Here is a 20275-nt window from a genome sequence, read left to right as displayed (position 1 = left end):
ATGGAGTGTGTAGTAGATAAATTTTTACCGAAATTGGGTTCAAAGACATATAATCCCTCTCTCATTCTGGCCAAATCAATCGTCCCCAAATTGTTGCTCTGTAGAGTGCAAGAAGAAGGTGAAAAAGTGAGTTCACATATGAGTGCTGAAGTAATTTTTGAAACAGAGATAATATTAAAGTTGAAGTGAGGTAAATAAAGAACATCATGAAGAACCAAGGATGGTGAAAACTGAACGATGCCTTTATAAGAAACAGTAGTTCGAGAACCATTTGGAAAATGAACAATAATAGGAGAAATTTGTGTGTAAGAAATAAACCAAGATAAATTTGATGCAATATGATCTGTGGCACCAGAATCAATGATCCAAGTATTCAAGAATGAATCTCGATTTGAAGAATTGTTAACAGTAGAAAAGGTATTGAAAGAACAAAGATAATGAGTAATTGGACTTGGCAAAAACTCAAGTTGATTTGAAGGACGAGCTTCTTCATTGAAAGGAAGTGCCATGAAAGAAAAGTGTTGGGATGACGAAAGGTCGAAAAGAGGCTCCGGATGAAGTTGCTGGTGTGCCCTTTCTCCTTGATCCATGGATGTCAGCAGAGCTCAAGAAGAGCTCTGATACCATAATAAAATTGTGAAAGAATAGGAAAATAAAAGAATTTGTGGACCGTGAGACGTCTTTATTGTTGTCATGGGCTAAGGTGGAAGAGTGGTTTAATAATGATTACAACAACTCTTGTAGAGAAGCGAAGTTAATGGCAGCATTCTTAAAGCACCGAATCAACGTGGATTCAAAGAAAGAGAGCAGTAGTTGGAGTAGAAGATGGATTGATCCCTTCTCTGCTCTTTCCAATGAACTTGAGGCTTTGGCCATATTAAAGATCACTTATGATGATGAGGGTTTCCACTTCTACGGGCAAAAGTACCTTGCAGTATACAATTTTATGAAAAAATTCAATAATGATTAAGACAAGTCTATCAAAAACAGAATACACACCGATTTCAGATAAAAAAATCAAAGAAGCAACATACATTACTGCTGAGTTTAACAACAATGATAAATTATCTCTTTCTAAATTTGTGGACAATGCTAGTTCTTTCAAAGTGTTCTTTTGTTACTTCAATGTGTAGTGGAGCAACAACATAAACTATAGTTTGGAGATAAATTCTTCAATCTCTTTATTATTTTCATCTTATGTAATTCATCTCTCAATAACCATGTATATACACACATGGCCACCATATATCTATATCCATCTTATTGCATACGATTTGAGACTCGCCATAAGCACTTTTTTTTTTCAATATATTTTTTGTTTGTTAAATGATCTTATGAAATATCATTGAAAAACTAGTTTTGAGGCAAGTTTAGTTTAATTTCAATAAAAATTTGCTAATTTTTTAATGTTCATTGGGTTGTCCGTTGTCAAAGACAAAACGATTTCAAAACCGAACATTAGCCATCCATCAGATTGTCTTGATTCTTGAATGGACAAAATTTTTATTTTAAAAATAAACTCGTAAAATATAAATTTTTTTTAGTCGGTCACATTCTTTAATCTACAACAAAAACACGAGCTGCCAATTTAAATAATTTTGTTTAGAACAGTTTTTTAAGAGTTTAATAGGATGTTAAAGCAAAAATAATACAATAGTTAATTGAAAATATTAAATAAATAAATATAGAATAGACTCCTCAAACATACACAAAGTATCTTAAATTTTAACAAAATAGAGATCAACACCCTACTAAAGAACTATTTTATGCTCTATTGTCTCCACTTTCTTCCTTTTCCATCCGTCTCTCTGCTATTTTTTCTTTTGTGATGACGCCTTCCTCCACTACTGTTGCCTAATGCCTTGTTCTTATCAGATATTATTTACATCTCTTCTGGCTATAGAAGAATATGATTGATACACTTTTGAAAACTGATCTTCAGCTGTGTTATTTTCCCTAGTGAGGAAGCACAAATTATGGTGCAATAGACTATTTTGCCGAATTTTTTCTTTTATTATATTTAATTTTTATTGTTAAATGAGATGAGATGATATTACTGTAATTTTGTTAAATTTATTTATCTTTTGTTTAAAATAAAATTTTTTTGTCCTAATTTGAACAATGTTAACTCTCTAAAAAAAGATGGAATATAAGATTAAGATAGAGATGATGAAGTTTTAGATAAAAATTAAAAGATATAAATTAGAAGACATTAAAGTGTAATCAATATAAAGATAATGTATAAAGATGGGATATATAAGTTAAAAATTTAAATAACAGAGGAGCTAATAAAAAACCTGACAGAACAACTTAAATAATTATCACTATTTTTTACCTATTTAAATTGAAAATGATTTAATTTAAAAATAATAAACTATCTATGAGTGAAGCTAAGTTTTCTTTTTCATAAAATCAAATATTTGTAAAAGTAAATTAAATAATAGTTTAATTTGATACATTGAATATTGTATTTATCTTTAAATTCATGCATTTAAATAATTATTTCATATATTTTACTTTTATAATTTGATATTTGTATAAATTTTTTTTATACTTGTGTATGAAAATTAAATCTTAAAAAAAGGATCACCTAAATAAAATGAATTGACCTTAATATTACCTAAATGTCATAAATTTATTACAATTTTTTTTTATTTTATTGTGTGTAAATTATAATGATTTAAATTTTATATAAATCATCTCACAACGATTCAGTAGGTAAAGTTATTAGAGTAGTAAATCGTAAATAGCAGAGATAATCATTATCTAAATATATACTAAATCTAAATCGTGGCACTCTGCACTCATTTAGTTGAACTTTGTGATAAATGATAGCATGCTACAGGAATTTAGGACACGAGTAATAAATAGTTACATTTTACAACGAATGCAAGTGAAATAATGAGCGAATGCAAATATAGAGTCCTACTAAAACAAAGAATCAAACTAAAATAAAGTATAATTAAAAAATAAATTCAACTAAAACAACGAGTACAAAGCATGTATGACGAAGGCTAGCACTTGCATGAAGTTAAGGAGCTTGGTTTACTCTTTTAAATAGACTATAGTAATAACCCATATTGAATCTTACCGTATTATCCCATAGTAATTGTTATTAGTTTTTTAAAAATATATTAATTTATTATCAATTTAAAGTGAGATAATATGATGTTAAATTTAGGTTAACTTTGACCTATTGATTTACAATGCTTTGAAAAATTTTTGACTATAATATTATTAAGTCTTTCATAAATTGGGAGGTCTATTTACTATCATATAAATTATATATCCGACAACAACATTATTATTATGTTAATCCACTAATATCATTTTTTTTCAATTAAGTGTACCAGTGATTCTAAACAATAAAGCATTTTATATAACCAAATCATAATATATATGCGTTTTTTTTTCTTTGTTTGTTTTCTTTTTCTTTTTTTTTTTTTCTTTCTCTTCATCATTCCTTCTTTTTTTAGTTGATTATTTCTTCCTCTCTTATTTTCTCCTCCTCTTCCTCTTCTTTCTCCTCTTCATTCATCATCATCATCATTATCTTTATCATTATTGTCAAGATTAGTATTGTTTCCTTCTTTTTCTTATATTTTTTTCTTATTTTTTTTATCTTCTTTGTTTGTTTATTTATTTGTGTATTTTAAAAATGTTTTATGAAGGAGAAGAATAAGAAAGAAAAGTAGAATACAAAAAATCACGATAAAGATGAAAAAGAAGAGAAATGACCCCGAAATTTTTTATATAAAACAAAATAAAATAGAAATGACATTGAAATTTGGAATTTTTGTTCCTTTATAAAATAAAATAAATAATTATTTTCTCAGAAAATATTTTTCATCTTTATTTTTAGGAATACGATTTTTTTTCTTTTTTTGCGATTAAGAGCAAGTTCACCGCACCTCCCGGCGAACTCTATGATGAGTTCGGAGATAAAAGCAGGCCTATTGGAGATCAAGCAGCCACAATTTTTCTAATTACTTTCTTCCTCACTATTGGCATTGTTGCTACGATGTCAGAAAATCCATTGTTATCCATTCATTGCGATGGTGAAATAGTTTATGATGAAAAAGGTTCAATTATCTTTAGATCGGGCCAACCGATAATTACGTATATGACACCGAAAATCAACAGTTTAACAGCTTTGAAGAATTTGATATTGCATGCCCTCGGACAACAGGAGTCTAAAAGGGTGAAAAAATTTACTACAGATATCCGATCGAGTTAGATGGCAACTTGTTTTATAAAAGGTATGTTACGTTTGTGTTGTCTTTGTCTCTGTTGCTAGTGTATTTATCAGATCATCGTTGTGAGCGATATTTCTATTGTTTTGAATTAGGTACCAGTTGCGCGACGACGAGGACGTACGGCTTATAAGGTCGTGGCACAACCGATGGACTAATATTCATCTGTTGGAATTATACGTGTTTCTTGTTGAGTTTGGTGGCCGAGGATCATCTGCAGATACTGTCGATGATAGTCTGACGAGTGGCGTTGTTAGAAGAACTATCAGAAGGACGATGGTGGACCGAAATATGTCATCTCAGGGTAGTCAGGAGGGGTCTAATGTTGAAGTTCGTAACGTTGACTTAATGGATGACGGTCTTGAAAGTCATGACAGTTCTGCTATTAGAGATCCGATGATGGAGCAGTATGAAGTCAACCTCGATGATGGAGACGATGCTGACGAAGAACCACCCGAAATCCCTGATGATGGTGACGAGGAAGAGGAGATGAACTACTATGGTGACACACAGATTGCTCTGACACAGCCTGCCATTTCTCGACCATATGACCGGCCGGATCATTTCACTAGGTTGAATCTCGATGCAATGACTTCGTATTGGTCGTTTACCCAAGGAGGTACTGAAGAAGACCTAAGCAACGAGTTTGAGGCTAGACAACAATTTGGGAACAAGGAAGCAGTCATGTTGGCAGTTAAGCAGTACAGCATCAGGAGGGGTGTGAAGTACAAAATAGTAGAGAGTGACCATTGGAGGTACAATGCACGATGTATCCAGTTTGGACCCGGTTGTAATTGAAGCATACTTATATCATATCGCCGAAAGCAAGAAAGGTGGGAGGTTAGGAGATACACTGGTCCTCATACTTGCATGCAAACTTTGATGGGGCAAGATCATCGTAGGTTGGATTCAAAAGTGATTGCACAACACATTATCACGATGGTCAAGGCCGATCCGACAATCAGCATCAGGGTTTTACAAGGAGGTGTGGAGAATCACTTTGGTTACAAGGTGTCGTACAGAAAGGTTTGGCTTGCAAAACAGAGAGTCATCACTAGAATATATGACGATTGGGAGGAGTCATACAACGAGCTTCCTCGGTGGTTATTCGCTATACAGATGTACTTGCCAGGTAAGATTTATTTTCGGTTTATTTATTCGCTATTAAATAATTCAGCCATGTACAAAAAGCTGAGTAATGTATGTCCATTTAGGTACTTGGGTGCAACTAGTGACATAGCCTTGGCCTACCTCCACCGACACTGTGATGTTTCATCGGGTCTTTTGGACGTTTCCACCGTGTGTTGAGGCCTTCAAGCATTGCAAGCCACTTATCTCTATTGATGGCACCCACCTATATGGTAAATACGGTGGAACTTTTTTGATGGCCATAGCGCAAGACGGGAATGCAAACATTCTGCTCGTTGCATTCGCAGTTGTTGAGGGTGAGACAAAGGAGGCGTGGTTGTTCTTTCTTTCGTACTTACGGGAGCATGTTACACCACAACCAGGGGTGTTAGTGATTTCAGACAAACACAAGTCCATTGATGAAGCACTAAATGCCGAAGGGAGTTTATGGAAACCGCCGCATGCCTTCCAAGCATTTTGTACAAGACACATTGCAGCGAATTTCATGACCCAAGAACAAAGACTTGAAGAAGGTTCTTATTAATGCAGCGTACTCGAAGTCGCATCATGAGTTCGCTCATTATTATGGCCGTCTGAGGGGAAAAAACGTAGCTATTACAAACTGGCTTGAAGAAATGCCACGGTCACAGTGGGCACAGTATGCTGATGACCAGGGAAAAGCGACGAGCATCAAACCCATCGGGCCGTACTAACGGAATACGGTGGTAGGCCCAAGAAAGCATCAAGCTGACGCATCCTCCCAAGTTGCGCTGACCATGCTCCGTGGCCTGGCACATCTGGCGGTACAGCCATGCCAACACAGCCGAACTCCACGACAACCTGCCACACGCATCAAGGTCCTCCAGCAGGGGAAGCCACCTGATATGCACCTGAGAGTCAGATGCATCGGAGAAGAGGATACCACCTATCAACGACATGATGTATCCTCTCGTATACCTCATCAACCGATCCTCTTTGGCATCTTGCTCTACCTCTCCACAAACTGTGTTGTGGAACCAAGTAAGCTTCACAGTCCACTTCGTCTGTGACTGCCTGTCCTCTGGGCTGGGAACAACACCTAGTATTTGCTCACATAACACCTCAATGGTCCATCCCTGGTAGTGTTGCTCCCACCCATCTATACATCCACTAACAGGATCACCGTCAATCCTAAGGCCCAACTGATAGGCCACGTCCTGCAGGGTGATAGTCATCTCTCCGCACGGTAAATGAAATGTGTGGGACTCAGGCCTCCACCTCTCTATCAACGCCGAGGCAAGCGACCAATCATGCTCAAACTCGACCATATATGCGACGTACTCAAACCCGGCTCGTCTCAGATATGGCCTAATCTGCTTTGGCGGCCGTGTCATCAAGTTCTGTCTGGTGCGCAAGATCCGAGGCGCCTACGAAACAGAAAATTTTTTTTAATAAAAAATGGTACAGTGAATAAATACAATAGCAAGTTCACTTTTTATTCAATACAATAAAAAAAGGTTAAAAAATCATACCACTCGATCAAGCCTCCCAGCGATGTGCTCAGCGTGATCCAATCTATACATCTCATGCTCATAACCCAATAACTGATGCTCCATCGAAACACAATCTAGTAAAATAAAATCACATACTATATTATTAAAAATAAAATAAATGAAAAATAGCTTATAAACCTACTAATTTTAAGCTTACTCTATCTAAATGACGTCGTCATGTAACTAATTAATTTATAACTAACTCAACCCTAAATTTTATTGCTCACGTTTCTTTCTTATCTTACTTAACCTAATTGATTATTCGATTAATTACCTTCTAATTCACAACGCTATCTAATACCTCTGACTAAATTATCTGATAATATACTTTTCTATATTCTTTAATATGTTGATAGACACCCACTATACTAAAAAATGGCGACATAAAATAATATACCTAACATAACAACACTATAAAGTACGTCTAACTAACTAACATGTAAACAATAAATCTGTTATTCTAACTAACAAACGATCTATACCTAACAATTTTATCTAACATGTAAACAGTAAACCAAATAATTCTAGTTAACATAAAAAAAATAGACTATTATTTACTAACCTGGAACTGAGAAAGTCGCTCGCACTAAACTTCACAAATGTCGAAAAGGCACAAAAAAAGTAAAAGAGAAAATTTGAAAGAAAGAATTGATGAAGAAAGCGACAAACCAAAATGGTCCCACTAGTATATATAGTCTGTCGAACTCATCATAGAGTTCGCCGGGGGGCGAACTTACTCTTAATCCCAAAAAAAATCGTATTCCTGAAAATAAAGATGGAAAATCTTTTCTGGAGAAATAATTATTTATTTTATTTTATAAAAGAAAAAAATCCTAGAAATTTGTTATATAAAACATAAAAATGTTACCATAATAAACACATTTGAATTTATCTCCCTGTCATATTTTAAGACAATTTATTGTTTAGGACTTAGGAGTATACAATTCAATTTTAGAATAATTTTGTTTTAATAAAATTCTCTATTTTTGAAGTAAAACATAAGAAGATACCAAAAAAATATTTGTACCAATAACAAAACATAAAAACAAGGAGAAGAACATGTTTGGAGATAAAAAAAAAAAAAGAAGACAAAACATAAAGAAAAAGTAGAAGAATAAGATATGTTGGGAGAAATTTTGGTACTATGCTTGAGAAGTTTTAATGATATTTTAAAAAAATTTCGGTGCAAATTTTGTTTTTAATAATTTTTAAGTAGTTAAGAATTTTTTGTCATTGTTAAAAAATTTTGGTATCAAAATTCAAAAATTTCTTATGTCAAGCTTAAAAAATATCGGTGTTATTTTTCTGATAAATTTAGACAATTCAAAATTTTTCTTTTCCTCGCCTTATCGTTATCATCATCTTTTTTTTCTTCTTCTTCTCTTTTTTGTTTTTTCTTTTTATAATTTTTCTTTTTTTAAATAAGAATAAAAATAAAAAAAAAACATCAAACAAAAAATAATAATAAAAATATTGCAATAATATCATAAAGAAGAGAAGAAATAAAAAAATCGCAACAACAATAATAAAAAATAAAACAAAAAAGAGAAAACACGTGAAGGAATGCAAAAAAAGAAATGTATGATTCACATACACTTTATGAGATTAATAATTTTTTATAAGATGATAATTATAATTTTATTAAAAAAAATATGATATTCATATTTCAACTCATACATAAAACAAAAAGAAAATATAAAGTTATGTATTATTCTTTGGTCTACTTACAAAACTTATATTTTTAAGGATTTCTAAATCTAATGCCAATCTAAATCAACGCTAATTCATTCATAATAGAAAAAATAGCTTTTTTATATAAAGAGAGCTCAATATTACCATATTTTCTTAAACCAATGTTTAAAATATGAATCTCCTATTCTTATTAATATATAAATCGTCCCAAGACTATATATATTAGATAATATATTAAACGCTACACCTTAGGATGATTTATGCATGGAAGTCTTAAAAAAAGTGCACATAAATCGTCCCAATGTACTGAGCTTCCCAAAATGAACATAAATTGTCCTAAGGTAAGTAGGTTTACACGTTTTTACCCTAAAATACATTAGGGTAGGATGATTTATGTGCATCCACAATACACAACATCCTACTACAATTTATGTGCAATAAGCTAATGCATAATAGGCTGTGACGATTTATGCATATAATCAAACTCTCAATAGCTTCCCATGAGCAACATTTGCCAAAGAGAACCTCCATTGACGGCGAGGAAAGTCTTGGAAGGAAGGAAAGTTAAGGAAGAAGACGGTCCACAGCAAAGGAGGAAGAAGAATCCTTGGAGTCAACGGCAGAGCAAGGCAGGGGCAAGTGGGTACCAGTGCATGGCGCAGCCCGAGGCAGAGGACGGCAACGGCAGCTACAAATCGTTGTGGCGGAAGCGTCGGTGGGCGGCGGAGGGAGAAGTTTGCGGTAGTGCCAGGCAGGGCAAGGGGATAAGCAGTTTTGGTGAAAGATGGTAGGAAATGAGGGAGACATGTACCGATTAAACGGTATTGCGCACTGAAGGTTCCAAAAGGCTTAGAGAGAGGGGGTCGAATCTATGGCCTTCTTTAACTTTGATTAGTTAAGCCGTAAAACCAAAAATTAATCTTGGCTTTTGTTTGGTCTGCACAGCAGATTATGCAGGAGAAAATTTTGTTTTGTCTCATAAAAACTAGAAAAAACAGAACTAAAGCAAAGAAGAAGAAGGTGACACAACCATATATCCTGATTCAGTTGCCTTGTGCAATGCAACCTACATCCAATCTCCACCACAACCTTGGTAGAATTTTTACTATCTTTTAAGTATTACATACACCAATTCTCTAGGAGTCAACGTAATCCTATATGAGACACATCAAGTTTCAAGATAAACTTGATTTGGTAATGCAACTAACATAAGTAGACACATCCATATCAAGACACTTCCATCAGAAGACAATTCCATTATTTCTCGACTCCTACGAACAATACATGACTAATACATGACTAACATAAGTAGACACATCCAAAAATAATACCTTGAAACCTCAACATGTTTCACCACTGAAAATAAAAATACTTCAAAACGTCGCAATCATGTGCCAAAAAAGACAAACCAATATCTAAAAGACAAGATTCACATCCACATTACATGCATTCTCGTTGAATTGACCAACAAAGCTCAACAAGGTTCATAGAACAAGTAAACACTAACAACATAAGAATCCAAAACATACAGTTAATGTGTGTAAGACGAGAAAAATATCAAGTCCCAACAAAACATAGATAAACATGTGAGTGTATCCCTGGCCTAGGTAAACAAAAATGTAATAGACATCTCTTTTTTTTGCAAGTTTAGCTCCTTTTGATGGGCTTTTTCTTTAGTAATCCTGCAGCTAGGGGTGGAAACAGGTCAGGCCAGGCCAGGCTTTGCTCTTAACAGGCCTGCCCTATCATGTAGTCAATTAGCCTGAGTCTGGCCTGCAGCCTGCTTTAGACTTTTTTTAAAGTACTAAACCTGACATGTTATTCAGTCTAGCCTGACCTGAAGCCTGTTAAAAGGCCTAATAATTTTTTTTTACAAAAATAAAAATAATATTTAAAAAATTTATTTTTCAATAAACATATTTATATGTAATATGTTATATTTAATATTTATAAAAAAATTTTAAATTTTAAAGTATTTAAAATATCTCATAATTTTGTTAATAATAAAAAATTATTTATATATGTAATTATGTATTAACAGGCCCAGGCAGGCCTGACAGGCCAATAAGACTAATTAGTGAGTTTGGACCTGGCCTATTAACATAATAAGGCTTTTATAAGAGTCTGAACATGTGCCTATTTTATAACAGGTCAGGCCAGGCCAAGTCAAACACAGGCCAGGCTACAGGCCCCTGGGAGACTGCCTGACCTTTTTCCATCCTTACCTACAACTCGCTGAAGCATGCTCTTTGTGCTAGGTGCTGTGAATAGTGTCCTAACATCCTTACGTTTGTTCATTGGTTGGTTCCGGCGGCATTCAAAGCATCTCCAATGGCTAAATTTTTATGACATAGAAAGATGTCAAGCATTATTTCCAACCTATATTATTTGATGGTGTCCTGCATGTGAAAATCAATGTTGAATCACTGCATTTAAGAACAGAAAGTGATGTGTGTTTAAATAATTAGTTAGTTAGCTATAGAATTTGGAAGCTCACATAATTCCAGTCATTCAGATTCCCACTGTCGATCCAGTACTCCATGAATTTTATGGCGTATACACCACAATCAAAACTATGTGAATGGAAACAACAGGCTGTATTAGGAGAACTGGTATGCATCTCAATGAAACTTACCAACTAAGATATTGCAAGAATTTGAGGGGGACTCACCTATTTGGTTGTATTGAAATAGAGGCATATGTGCAAGGCAGGCCTTTTTTATTGGGCTTATAAGTGGGGATGACCACCTTTGCGATGTCTTCAATGAGCCTTCCCTTAAAACACATTCAAAATTTAACCGGAATTCAATAATAAGGGTTAAATAGAGCAACAGAGTCACGAGATATTGTGGTACCACATATGCATCTTATAATACCGTCACTATCAGAATGTTATGCTTCCGCCTGCGTCACTCTAATAGCTTGGATATTACGACGACTCTAATTATATTTAATACTAAAATAGGAGCTTGTTTAAAACTTAAAACTCGCATAACCTTTCGAAAGACTTTTTTGTTGAAAACATATATATACATACTTACAAAGAATACATATATACATATAGTATCAATATACAAACTTTACATATCATAAATCCTATCCTTCTTACAAAATTGGTAAAGATAAAGGCGAGAAAAAAATATAACATCTAAAACAATACAAAAATATCGTATAACAAAACTAGAAATAAAGTCTTCATAACTTCTTCGTCCATGTCCTGAAAAAGGGAAAATCTGTAGGGGAGTGAGAACATCGTCCTCGCTGGTTCTCACTATAGGGTTACAGAATTGCTATAATAAGAGACGTAAAATAAAACTGTTTTCAGAGTACAGTGATCGTTGCTCGCCTTATGTATCTTTTCAAAAACCGAATGTTTACATTCAAAAATCCAAAAAAATCCTCTTTAAAAGAGAACTTAGTTAATTCCTCAAAATCCAAAACCTTTGTCCTTTCTTGTAAAATCTTAAAAAATTTTCTAAACAATATGAATGACCAACCTATTTCAATCATAGGTATCTTAAGTCTATACTAAACCAATTTGATTTTTCATACAGAACTAGACATCAAACACAAACCAATCATGGCATCAGACCCAAACAACTCAATCAGCATCCAATCCATCATAATTCAACCAATTTCAGTCAAAATACACAAGTAAAGAGGTTCAAACACAATATAAGCAGTTACATCAAGTATAGCAATTAGTAATTAAACATAATTATTCACATAGGTAAACCAATTACAATATGCACATCAAAACAATGTCACATAGATGCATATGATGAATGTCTATCCTACTGGCTGTGATATCACATTGTCGGTTCAATTGTCAACCCGACAGATTCCCATGAGAATGTTGCCATTCGGTCACGAATAAAATAGGTACCCCCAGGGATATTGTGCCCGGCACATGGTCCAAAGATATAATGTCCGCACATACTCTTATAATTTCGAAAGGATGTGAGTGGGATAATCTGCCTCCGACCTCACATAACCCACGGATATAGTGTCGGGCACACTCTTGCAGCAGAAGATCTGCTACACCAGGGATATAGTGTCCTACACACTCTTTCAATAACCAACAAGTCCTTCATTACTCATCATTAATTTCCAATTTCTCAAATCAATTTCCTTTAAAACCAAAATCCATTTCTTTGGTAACATTTTTTGAAAATTCCAAACCTTTCAAAATCATATCAATTGTAATTTTCTTTCAAAAGTCATGAAAAATTGTTCATTCTAAATCAGAATTTGGTGACAAAATTTTTCAGTAGAGTCTCAAGACTTTAGGGTAGAATAACCTATCTCATTTCTTTAAATTCATTGAAAATCTCTAAAATTTTAGCTTCTTATTTTGAATAAATAAAAATAGAATTTAAACCAAAACCAAGTTATTTAAACTGAAAGCCAAAGATTATTACTAGAATACTAATTCCAACAAGATTATTTAGATTATAAAATAATGTTTTAGCTTAACCACTTTAATTTATAAACACCAGACTAAAGATTATTTAGACCAGTTTAACCTTTAAATGAAAAGTAATTTTAATGGTATCAATTAGGGGTGTAAGTTATCGAACCAAACCGAAATTTATCGCAAAACCGAACCGAAATTTACAACAACTGAATAAAAACCGAAAAAATTTGGTTTTTTTGGTTTTTTTCCGATGTAAACCGATCGGTTTGGTTCGGTTTTCGATTGGCTCGACAGAAACCGAACCGAACCGAACTGAACCACAGAAGTGGTTAGTAATACATTGAAATGGAAATTTTAGACTTAACAAATGTGTTTGTTTTATGTTTAGTTGTTGGAATGAGTTGAAATTGTGTTGAATTTGAATGTAATGTAATATTATTTTAATTTATTGATTGTTTTGAACATCATTTTACTAAGATTAATTTTCTATTAGTTAGGATTTAAAACCGAAAACCGACCGAACTAAACCGTTTTTGGTTCGATTCGGTTCGGTTGGTTTTTGATCCAAAATCGAACCAAACCGAACCGATAACACCCCTAGTATCAATGAAGTCCAAAATGATCTTGAGGATGAAATTTCACCAGACTTTATTACTGGGATACTAGTTTCAACAAGTGTATTAAAATCCCACCAAAGTTAGATCCAAAGATATAATCCTCCTCCTTCAAATTAATCTGATGGATCAAATGGTGCATATCATCCGAGACTGGTAAAGCACACAGGCCAGGAATGAAAACAAAGTTGAAAATTATTAGAAAGTGATATATTTTGTGAAAGTCCATAAACTAAATATCAACTAAGGAATAAAAATTTTCAACATCCAACTACTAATTTTTGCTTAATCAACACAATCAAAGTTCGAATGATTAATTAGATTTCTACATGTAATCATTTGAAAGCAACATCCATTAACCATATTCACATCAATAACACCTAACGTATCAAAACAAACACTAATCAGTGATAATCATACATATTAGTTGAATCAAGGAACGATCTATGAAAATTAGCTCTTACTCAGCAATACAAATCATCACACTCCATCACTCTGAAGACACATCTGAAGTAACGTTCAATAGCTGCGATTAAAACTACTATTTTTCATTTTCCTTTTAACTCAGCAATACAAAATATCACTCCTAATTTACAGTGCGGTAACGACCAGAAATGATCATGACCCAATTATACGTTGACCACATTCAAATCATTTTCAACCCGGACATATAGACACATACGAATTAATTCACCTTTTTTCCTTTTCTAAAAGAATCCACACACTCAAGGAACCATGTTGTGTCAATCTTAAACCCTATGAAATACTGACAAATGAAACCCAGTACCAGCAATTAATGGAAATCTTGAAGAACCACTTACCTGTTAGTGCAGCGTCAGCACCGGAGGGAAGACACGCTGCGCGGTGGGCTCGGACGCGAGACAGGTAGCGGCGGTGGGAGGGGATGTAGAGGCCGATTAGCAACGGGCTTGCTAGTGACTCCACGACGCCGGAAGAGTTCAGTCGTGGCATGTGTTAAGGCGAAGCAAGGAGGCGGCATCGGGTTGGAAGCCGGACGATTGGACGCGTCTTCAAACATGCAGTAGAGGCGGCGACGCTTGGGCGACTGCGGAAAGGTACTCACGAGTGGCGTTGTTTGGTTTTCCGGCGGCGTTGACTCCCGTTGATGGTGACGACCGTTGAAGACTGCAACGAGGATGGGTTGTGCGGCGCTGAAAGTGGAGAGGGAGGGGGGAGTGGCTGCACAGTAACAAGATGTGGGTAAAGGGAAATTAGGTTTACAATAGTAAATTCGTGACATTAGGATTAACTTAAGTTAATTGGGAGGCGAATGCTAGTGTGTAGATGTTAAATTTTTTTTATATGTATAAATATATAGGTATCAAGATTTTAGAGTGCTGGGGTATGTGAATTGTTACCGTGACTAATAAAATCCACATTCTTAAAAATTTGTTTTTCTTGGCGCCATATTTAACTTTGCTTATTGTTAATTATCAGCTAACAAAAATTAATCACTAAGATTAGTAAAAAAAAATAAATATTTTTAAATTTTATTTATGTTTTTATTGTCATTATTTTTTATTTCTTTAATAATTAATTAATAAAAACATTCCTTTAAAAAAAATCACTTGATAGAGGCACAAATATTTTTTTAAAATAATGAAATCACTTTTAAAAGTTATATAATTTCTAACAAAAATAACTAATTAAACATTTTAATGTACATGTATTTATACTAAAAAAATAATTAAAATTATGTCTGGAAATTATCTACGAAATCACTTTATACTAGTTTAATATGTATAATAATATTACATAAAAAAAAATAAATAAACGATATATAAGTATACTATCTTAACTAATTTAAAAAAAAAACTATTTAATACTTTATATATTATCTCAATTAATTTTTAATAAAAAATTAAAAACTAAAAAACACTAATAACTTCATTCATATTTGATAAATTAAATAAACTTGTCTTTGAGTAATTACCTATTATTATTATTATTATTATTATTATTATTATTATTATTATTATTATTATAGCAAAAAAACTAATATTAATAGCAAAAAAAACATTAAAAAAGACACATGACATCTTTTTATAATCATCTAATTAAAGTATGTTAAATTACTTCAAAATCTTTATTATTAAATAACTAACTAATACTATAAATATCTAAATGTCTTGATTCGCTACTCTAACTCTTTTTTACAAAATAAATTTTTGAATGTGTGGGTCCCAATGCTATAAAAAATGTTGTCTTTGATTTCTGTGCATTGTAACAAATTGTATTATAAGTTTGACACCTGTTATCTATATGTAGAAAAAATTTAACATCTATACGCTAGCATTTGCCTAATTGAGAATGTGGCTTTTTGAATGAAATGAGTTTTGGGTCCATCCCAATAAAAGTTGACAAGACCACTGTTGATAATGTAGCAGAATTGTTATTATTATTATTATTATTAACCAAAGAGAATGTCGAAACAGAAATCAGTTCCGATATTTACAAGAAGATACATATGCAACTATGTATGACATTTTTAATAATAATAATAATAAGATAAATTTTATTCAATTTTCTCTAAAATAAAGAATAAATTACGTCTTGTGATATGATTAATATTTATTAGATAAAATTAGTTAGTTTATTATGTAATAATAAACAAATTAAATAAGAAATAGGATAAATTTAGAAAAAAATAAAAATATTTAATAGTCAGCAAATATATATTTTGGTAAATTTTTTTTAGTTATTGATTGAATTTGACCATTTCTTACTAAATAGAACCGTATAAATAAAAAAATAAAAATCACATTATCAAATAATGAGAAAAAGGTAGGTATTCAGATACGATTGAAATATTTCTTTTAGGTTAAAATCATATTATCAAAATTTAAGTTAGATAAAAATTCGTTCATAAAATATATAAGAATGACTTTATCAAATGATGTACTTCGATATAAGAATGATTTTGTCCTTCACATTCACATTCTCTTCAACTTCATTCTCCTCATTTGTATCCTTTCCACTTGCATCTTTCACATTTTTTTCCTTTTGTTTCTTTGACTTCCTGGATTTCTTAATCCTCACAACAACATGCTTACAATCACACCTGATTCTTCTTTGGTCATTCTCTATGTATCTTATTTCTCCCTTCATATATAACATGGTCCTTCAAAGTATTCTTGAATGTTTCAATGGTTGAAAATTCCATCCCCAACTCAAAATAAACTTTACCAAACCCAGCCCCCTCATTGATGCTGGTTCCTCTACCTCCTCATCGCACTCCTCATCTTCTTCATTATTTTCATCAACATTAATACCAGCGGCTCCAAAATGTGGTCCATCAACACCAGCAGATTTTATTGTTGTATTTGTAGGCCCTACGACACTAATAGGCCTGGCAACAACACTAAGCCTAACAACACCACTTGGGCCATAACCTATTGGCCCATCTTTATTCCTCACATTCACATATGTTGGCCCGCCAACCTTCTTGCTACTCAATGGAATCTTCCTTATTGTGGTGCTACTTTTAAATTCTTTATTTAACTTCCTTAACACATTTCATTGAGTTTTTGTTTTTTTTTCACTCCTAATAATCTTTTTTTCATCACCACACATTCATCTTCACTACTATCATCACTAATCTTAGGGGTCTATACGACTCATCCTCTATGATCTCATAGTCAGCATCACTAGAAGAACTGTTGGATTGATCACCATCAAAATCAAACTCTTCATCATCAAGTAGAGATAACATTATTTGGTGATCAAAGTACAAATAAAATTTTAGAGTCTTCTTGTTTTTTTCTTTGTATGCTCGTAACTCATTGATCTCAGCATCTCCATAGTATTTTGTTCAAATTTGAGGTCAGAAGCCGTAGAATCAAACTAGTACATAGCTTTGTAATCATGATACCTAAGTCTTTTGAACATGGTTTTTAAATTAAAGAAACACAGCAAGTCAATATCCATTTTGGAAAACTTGTGCACTTTTCCATTAATATACAGCATCATATCCTTATTATTTCGCACAAAATGATATAGAGGGAGATAAGGTTGTAGTGGTATAAGGTTTTTATGTAAAAACGAGTGAATTGTGGAGTTTGGTGTCTTTTCGAATTTAATTTCGTTGATATAGAGGAAACTAGTGGGTGTTAAACGTAGCGCTTCATACAAATTCATGGACTGTTTTATCCTTTTGAACACGTCGATACTTAACTGTCACGTGTGCGAATTTATGTGCCAACTTAGCATTCTTCGTTAGTGAGTTACGCCAGAAAATAGAGAAAAGATTATTATGTATGACAAAAAAAAACTAGAGATTAAAATAGAATATTTTAAAATATCCAATTTTTGTTGTAAAATAAATAAATAAAGAAGAGAAAATAAATATAAAATAAAAAATATAAATAGAAAACTTTAATATTAATTTTCATTAATATAATTATCTCAATATAATAAAAGTGAATAATATATATTTACTAATATTATATATGTTGCAGCTTAGACTTAGAGAAAGAGAGATAGTTTATTGTAGCATATATATAAAAAAAAAGAAGAATATTTTTGTTGTATATCTTTTGTCTGAGACCTCCTCACAATTTATACACGCATAATATTTATTTTTTAATTTTATTTAAGTTCAGTTGAACTTGGAAGTTTCATTCTCTTATCATAAAAAAATTAAGGTAAATTTTAAGGTATAGATTCAGATTGTCTATATGTATAGATTTTTAGTGTCTCATTTAGATAGGAGTACGTATTGCTCTGCTATTTTTGTATTTATCAGGTGAAGCAGTTGTTATTATGATGAGTATCAAAAATAGCATAAATTTGTTTCCACTAATTAGAAATAATATAATGTGATGTGATGTTAATTACCTTGTTAAATTTCGTTGAGATTATTGGTTTTTTGGACAAAAAAATGTATGTCCGATGATGTTAATTATATATTTTTTCTTAAGATCTTTTTTATCTGGCTTTCTTTTAAGATTAAAAAACGGTTATTATAAATAAATCATAAAAAAATGTTTTATGATCAGATAATAAAAAAAATGACATATAATATTTTTTTATTGTTGATCAAACTTCGTTTGTCTAACTTTAAAACAAAAAGGTACAAATTTAATTATTTTTATTTTATTTTTAAAAAATTAATTGATTCAATATGCTTAATTATTTTTTATTTGACCATTTCGATGTTAAAAAAAAGTTGAATTTGAATTACTATGTCAGTTAGTCGGTTACTAATATTTAAATCAACAAATTTTAATTATTATATGTCAATTACTAATATTTAATTTTATTTTGTCAAAAAAATTAATTATGATGTAATTTTTTAAAATTTATCAAACTAATTTCGGTTGTTATTTAATAAAATTATGAATTTCTATATAAATAAATAATTTAAAATAAAGATTAATTTTATAACAAAATAAAAATTTAAAGAATAATTTAATAATCAAAATTTATTGAAAACTAAAATATTTAAAAAAGAAATTCTTAAACATTGATGTGGATAATTCTCGTGAATTAATTAACACTACTTTTTTTATGACTAGGAATAGTAATTTTATTCAGATAATCTTAAATTCAAAATTAAACTACTACAGTCAACTAATATTAGACTATGGCCATAAAAATGAACAATGTTGCATTATCAATTAGAAGTAGATTTAAATTCTTATTTCAATTCATATACTAATCAAAATTTAGCCCTGATCGAATAGAATTTTAGATTAGACCAATCCTCTTCGTTTGTGACTCGAAAAAACAAAATCCACTAACAAGGGACAGACCTAGATTAGAGAGAGAGAGGACACTTGCCTCCTAAGTAATGAAAAATTAATAATAATTATATAAAGGAACAGACTTAGATTAGAGAGAGAGAGAACACTTGCCTCCTGAGTAATAAAAAATTAATAATAATTATATATAAATGAATATATTTGATTTTATTACTATATTATCTTTGTTTTTATATTAAATTATAAATTATTTTTTTGAGAATTATGTTAAAAAAATATTTTGTTAAATTTAATATGCAATTATATATATCGCATTAAATTTAATTTAGTATCAAAACTTAAAAAAAATAAAAAATAGTGATAATGTTCTTTTTAAAATAGTCAATTAATTAATTACTAAACTGATGCTTAGTTTTTTAAATATAAATAAAATTATTATTTTTATCTTCAAAAATTGGTTGAGATAAAATAATATTATTTATATATTAAATAATAAAAAATTAATTTTTAGTTATCTAACATTAATTATTTTTTAATTATAAAATTCTCAATTTTTTTAGAGACTTAAGGGTTTAACTTTTAAGATAAATAATATAATTTTAAAAAAAATGGCTGATATTGATTGAAATTAGTTGAAAAAAATTAACTTTTTAATTGAATTTTGTACAAGATGTCTCTGGTACGGGTTGAGAGATGGATCGAGAACTTGCGGGTTGAAGCAGATGCCGGATTATTTGACTGGAGCAAGGGGGTGGTACCTGCAAAGACACTCCGACGCTCAAGTCATAATGGATCTAAGAGGTAGAAGGTGTGAGAAATGAATGAATACCTGGAGAGAGTTGGATCCTCTATTTATAGGTGATGGTGAATATCTTATCTTATCTTATTTGGCTAAGATAAGGGAGACGTTTGAAGG

General features: G+C 31.6%; 1 protein-coding gene and 1 long non-coding RNA gene across 3 annotated transcripts; both read right to left on the bottom strand.

Moving 5' to 3' along the window:
* Positions 1-5902: 5902 nt before the first annotated feature.
* LOC112733181 (protein MAIN-LIKE 1-like) lies at positions 5903-7326 on the bottom strand. The gene is made up of 2 exons (XM_025782052.2): positions 6893-7326; positions 5903-6787 (listed from the first exon to the last, which is right to left on the bottom strand). The coding sequence occupies exons 1-2, from the start codon at positions 6974-6976 to the stop codon at positions 6026-6028; spliced, it is 846 nt and encodes a 281-aa protein (XP_025637837.1). The 5' UTR covers positions 6977-7326; the 3' UTR covers positions 5903-6025.
* A 2313-nt stretch (positions 7327-9639) lies between these two features.
* Positions 9640-15014, bottom strand: LOC112737835 (uncharacterized). 2 transcript variants are annotated; one of them, XR_003812999.2, is made up of 4 exons: positions 14458-15014; positions 11277-11838; positions 11103-11178; positions 9640-11004 (listed from the first exon to the last, which is right to left on the bottom strand). It is a non-coding gene; the product is annotated as an uncharacterized lncRNA (long non-coding RNA). The 2 variants fall into 2 exon arrangements; XR_003812998.2 differs by having other exon boundaries at positions 11277-15014.
* Between the last annotated feature and the right edge of the window lie 5261 nt (positions 15015-20275).

Source organism: Arachis hypogaea, chromosome 13, assembly GCF_003086295.3.
Source record: "Arachis hypogaea cultivar Tifrunner chromosome 13, arahy.Tifrunner.gnm2.J5K5, whole genome shotgun sequence".
NCBI classification, from domain to species: domain Eukaryota; kingdom Viridiplantae; phylum Streptophyta; class Magnoliopsida; order Fabales; family Fabaceae; genus Arachis; species Arachis hypogaea.
This window is presented reverse-complemented; position numbering and strand designations above follow the sequence as displayed.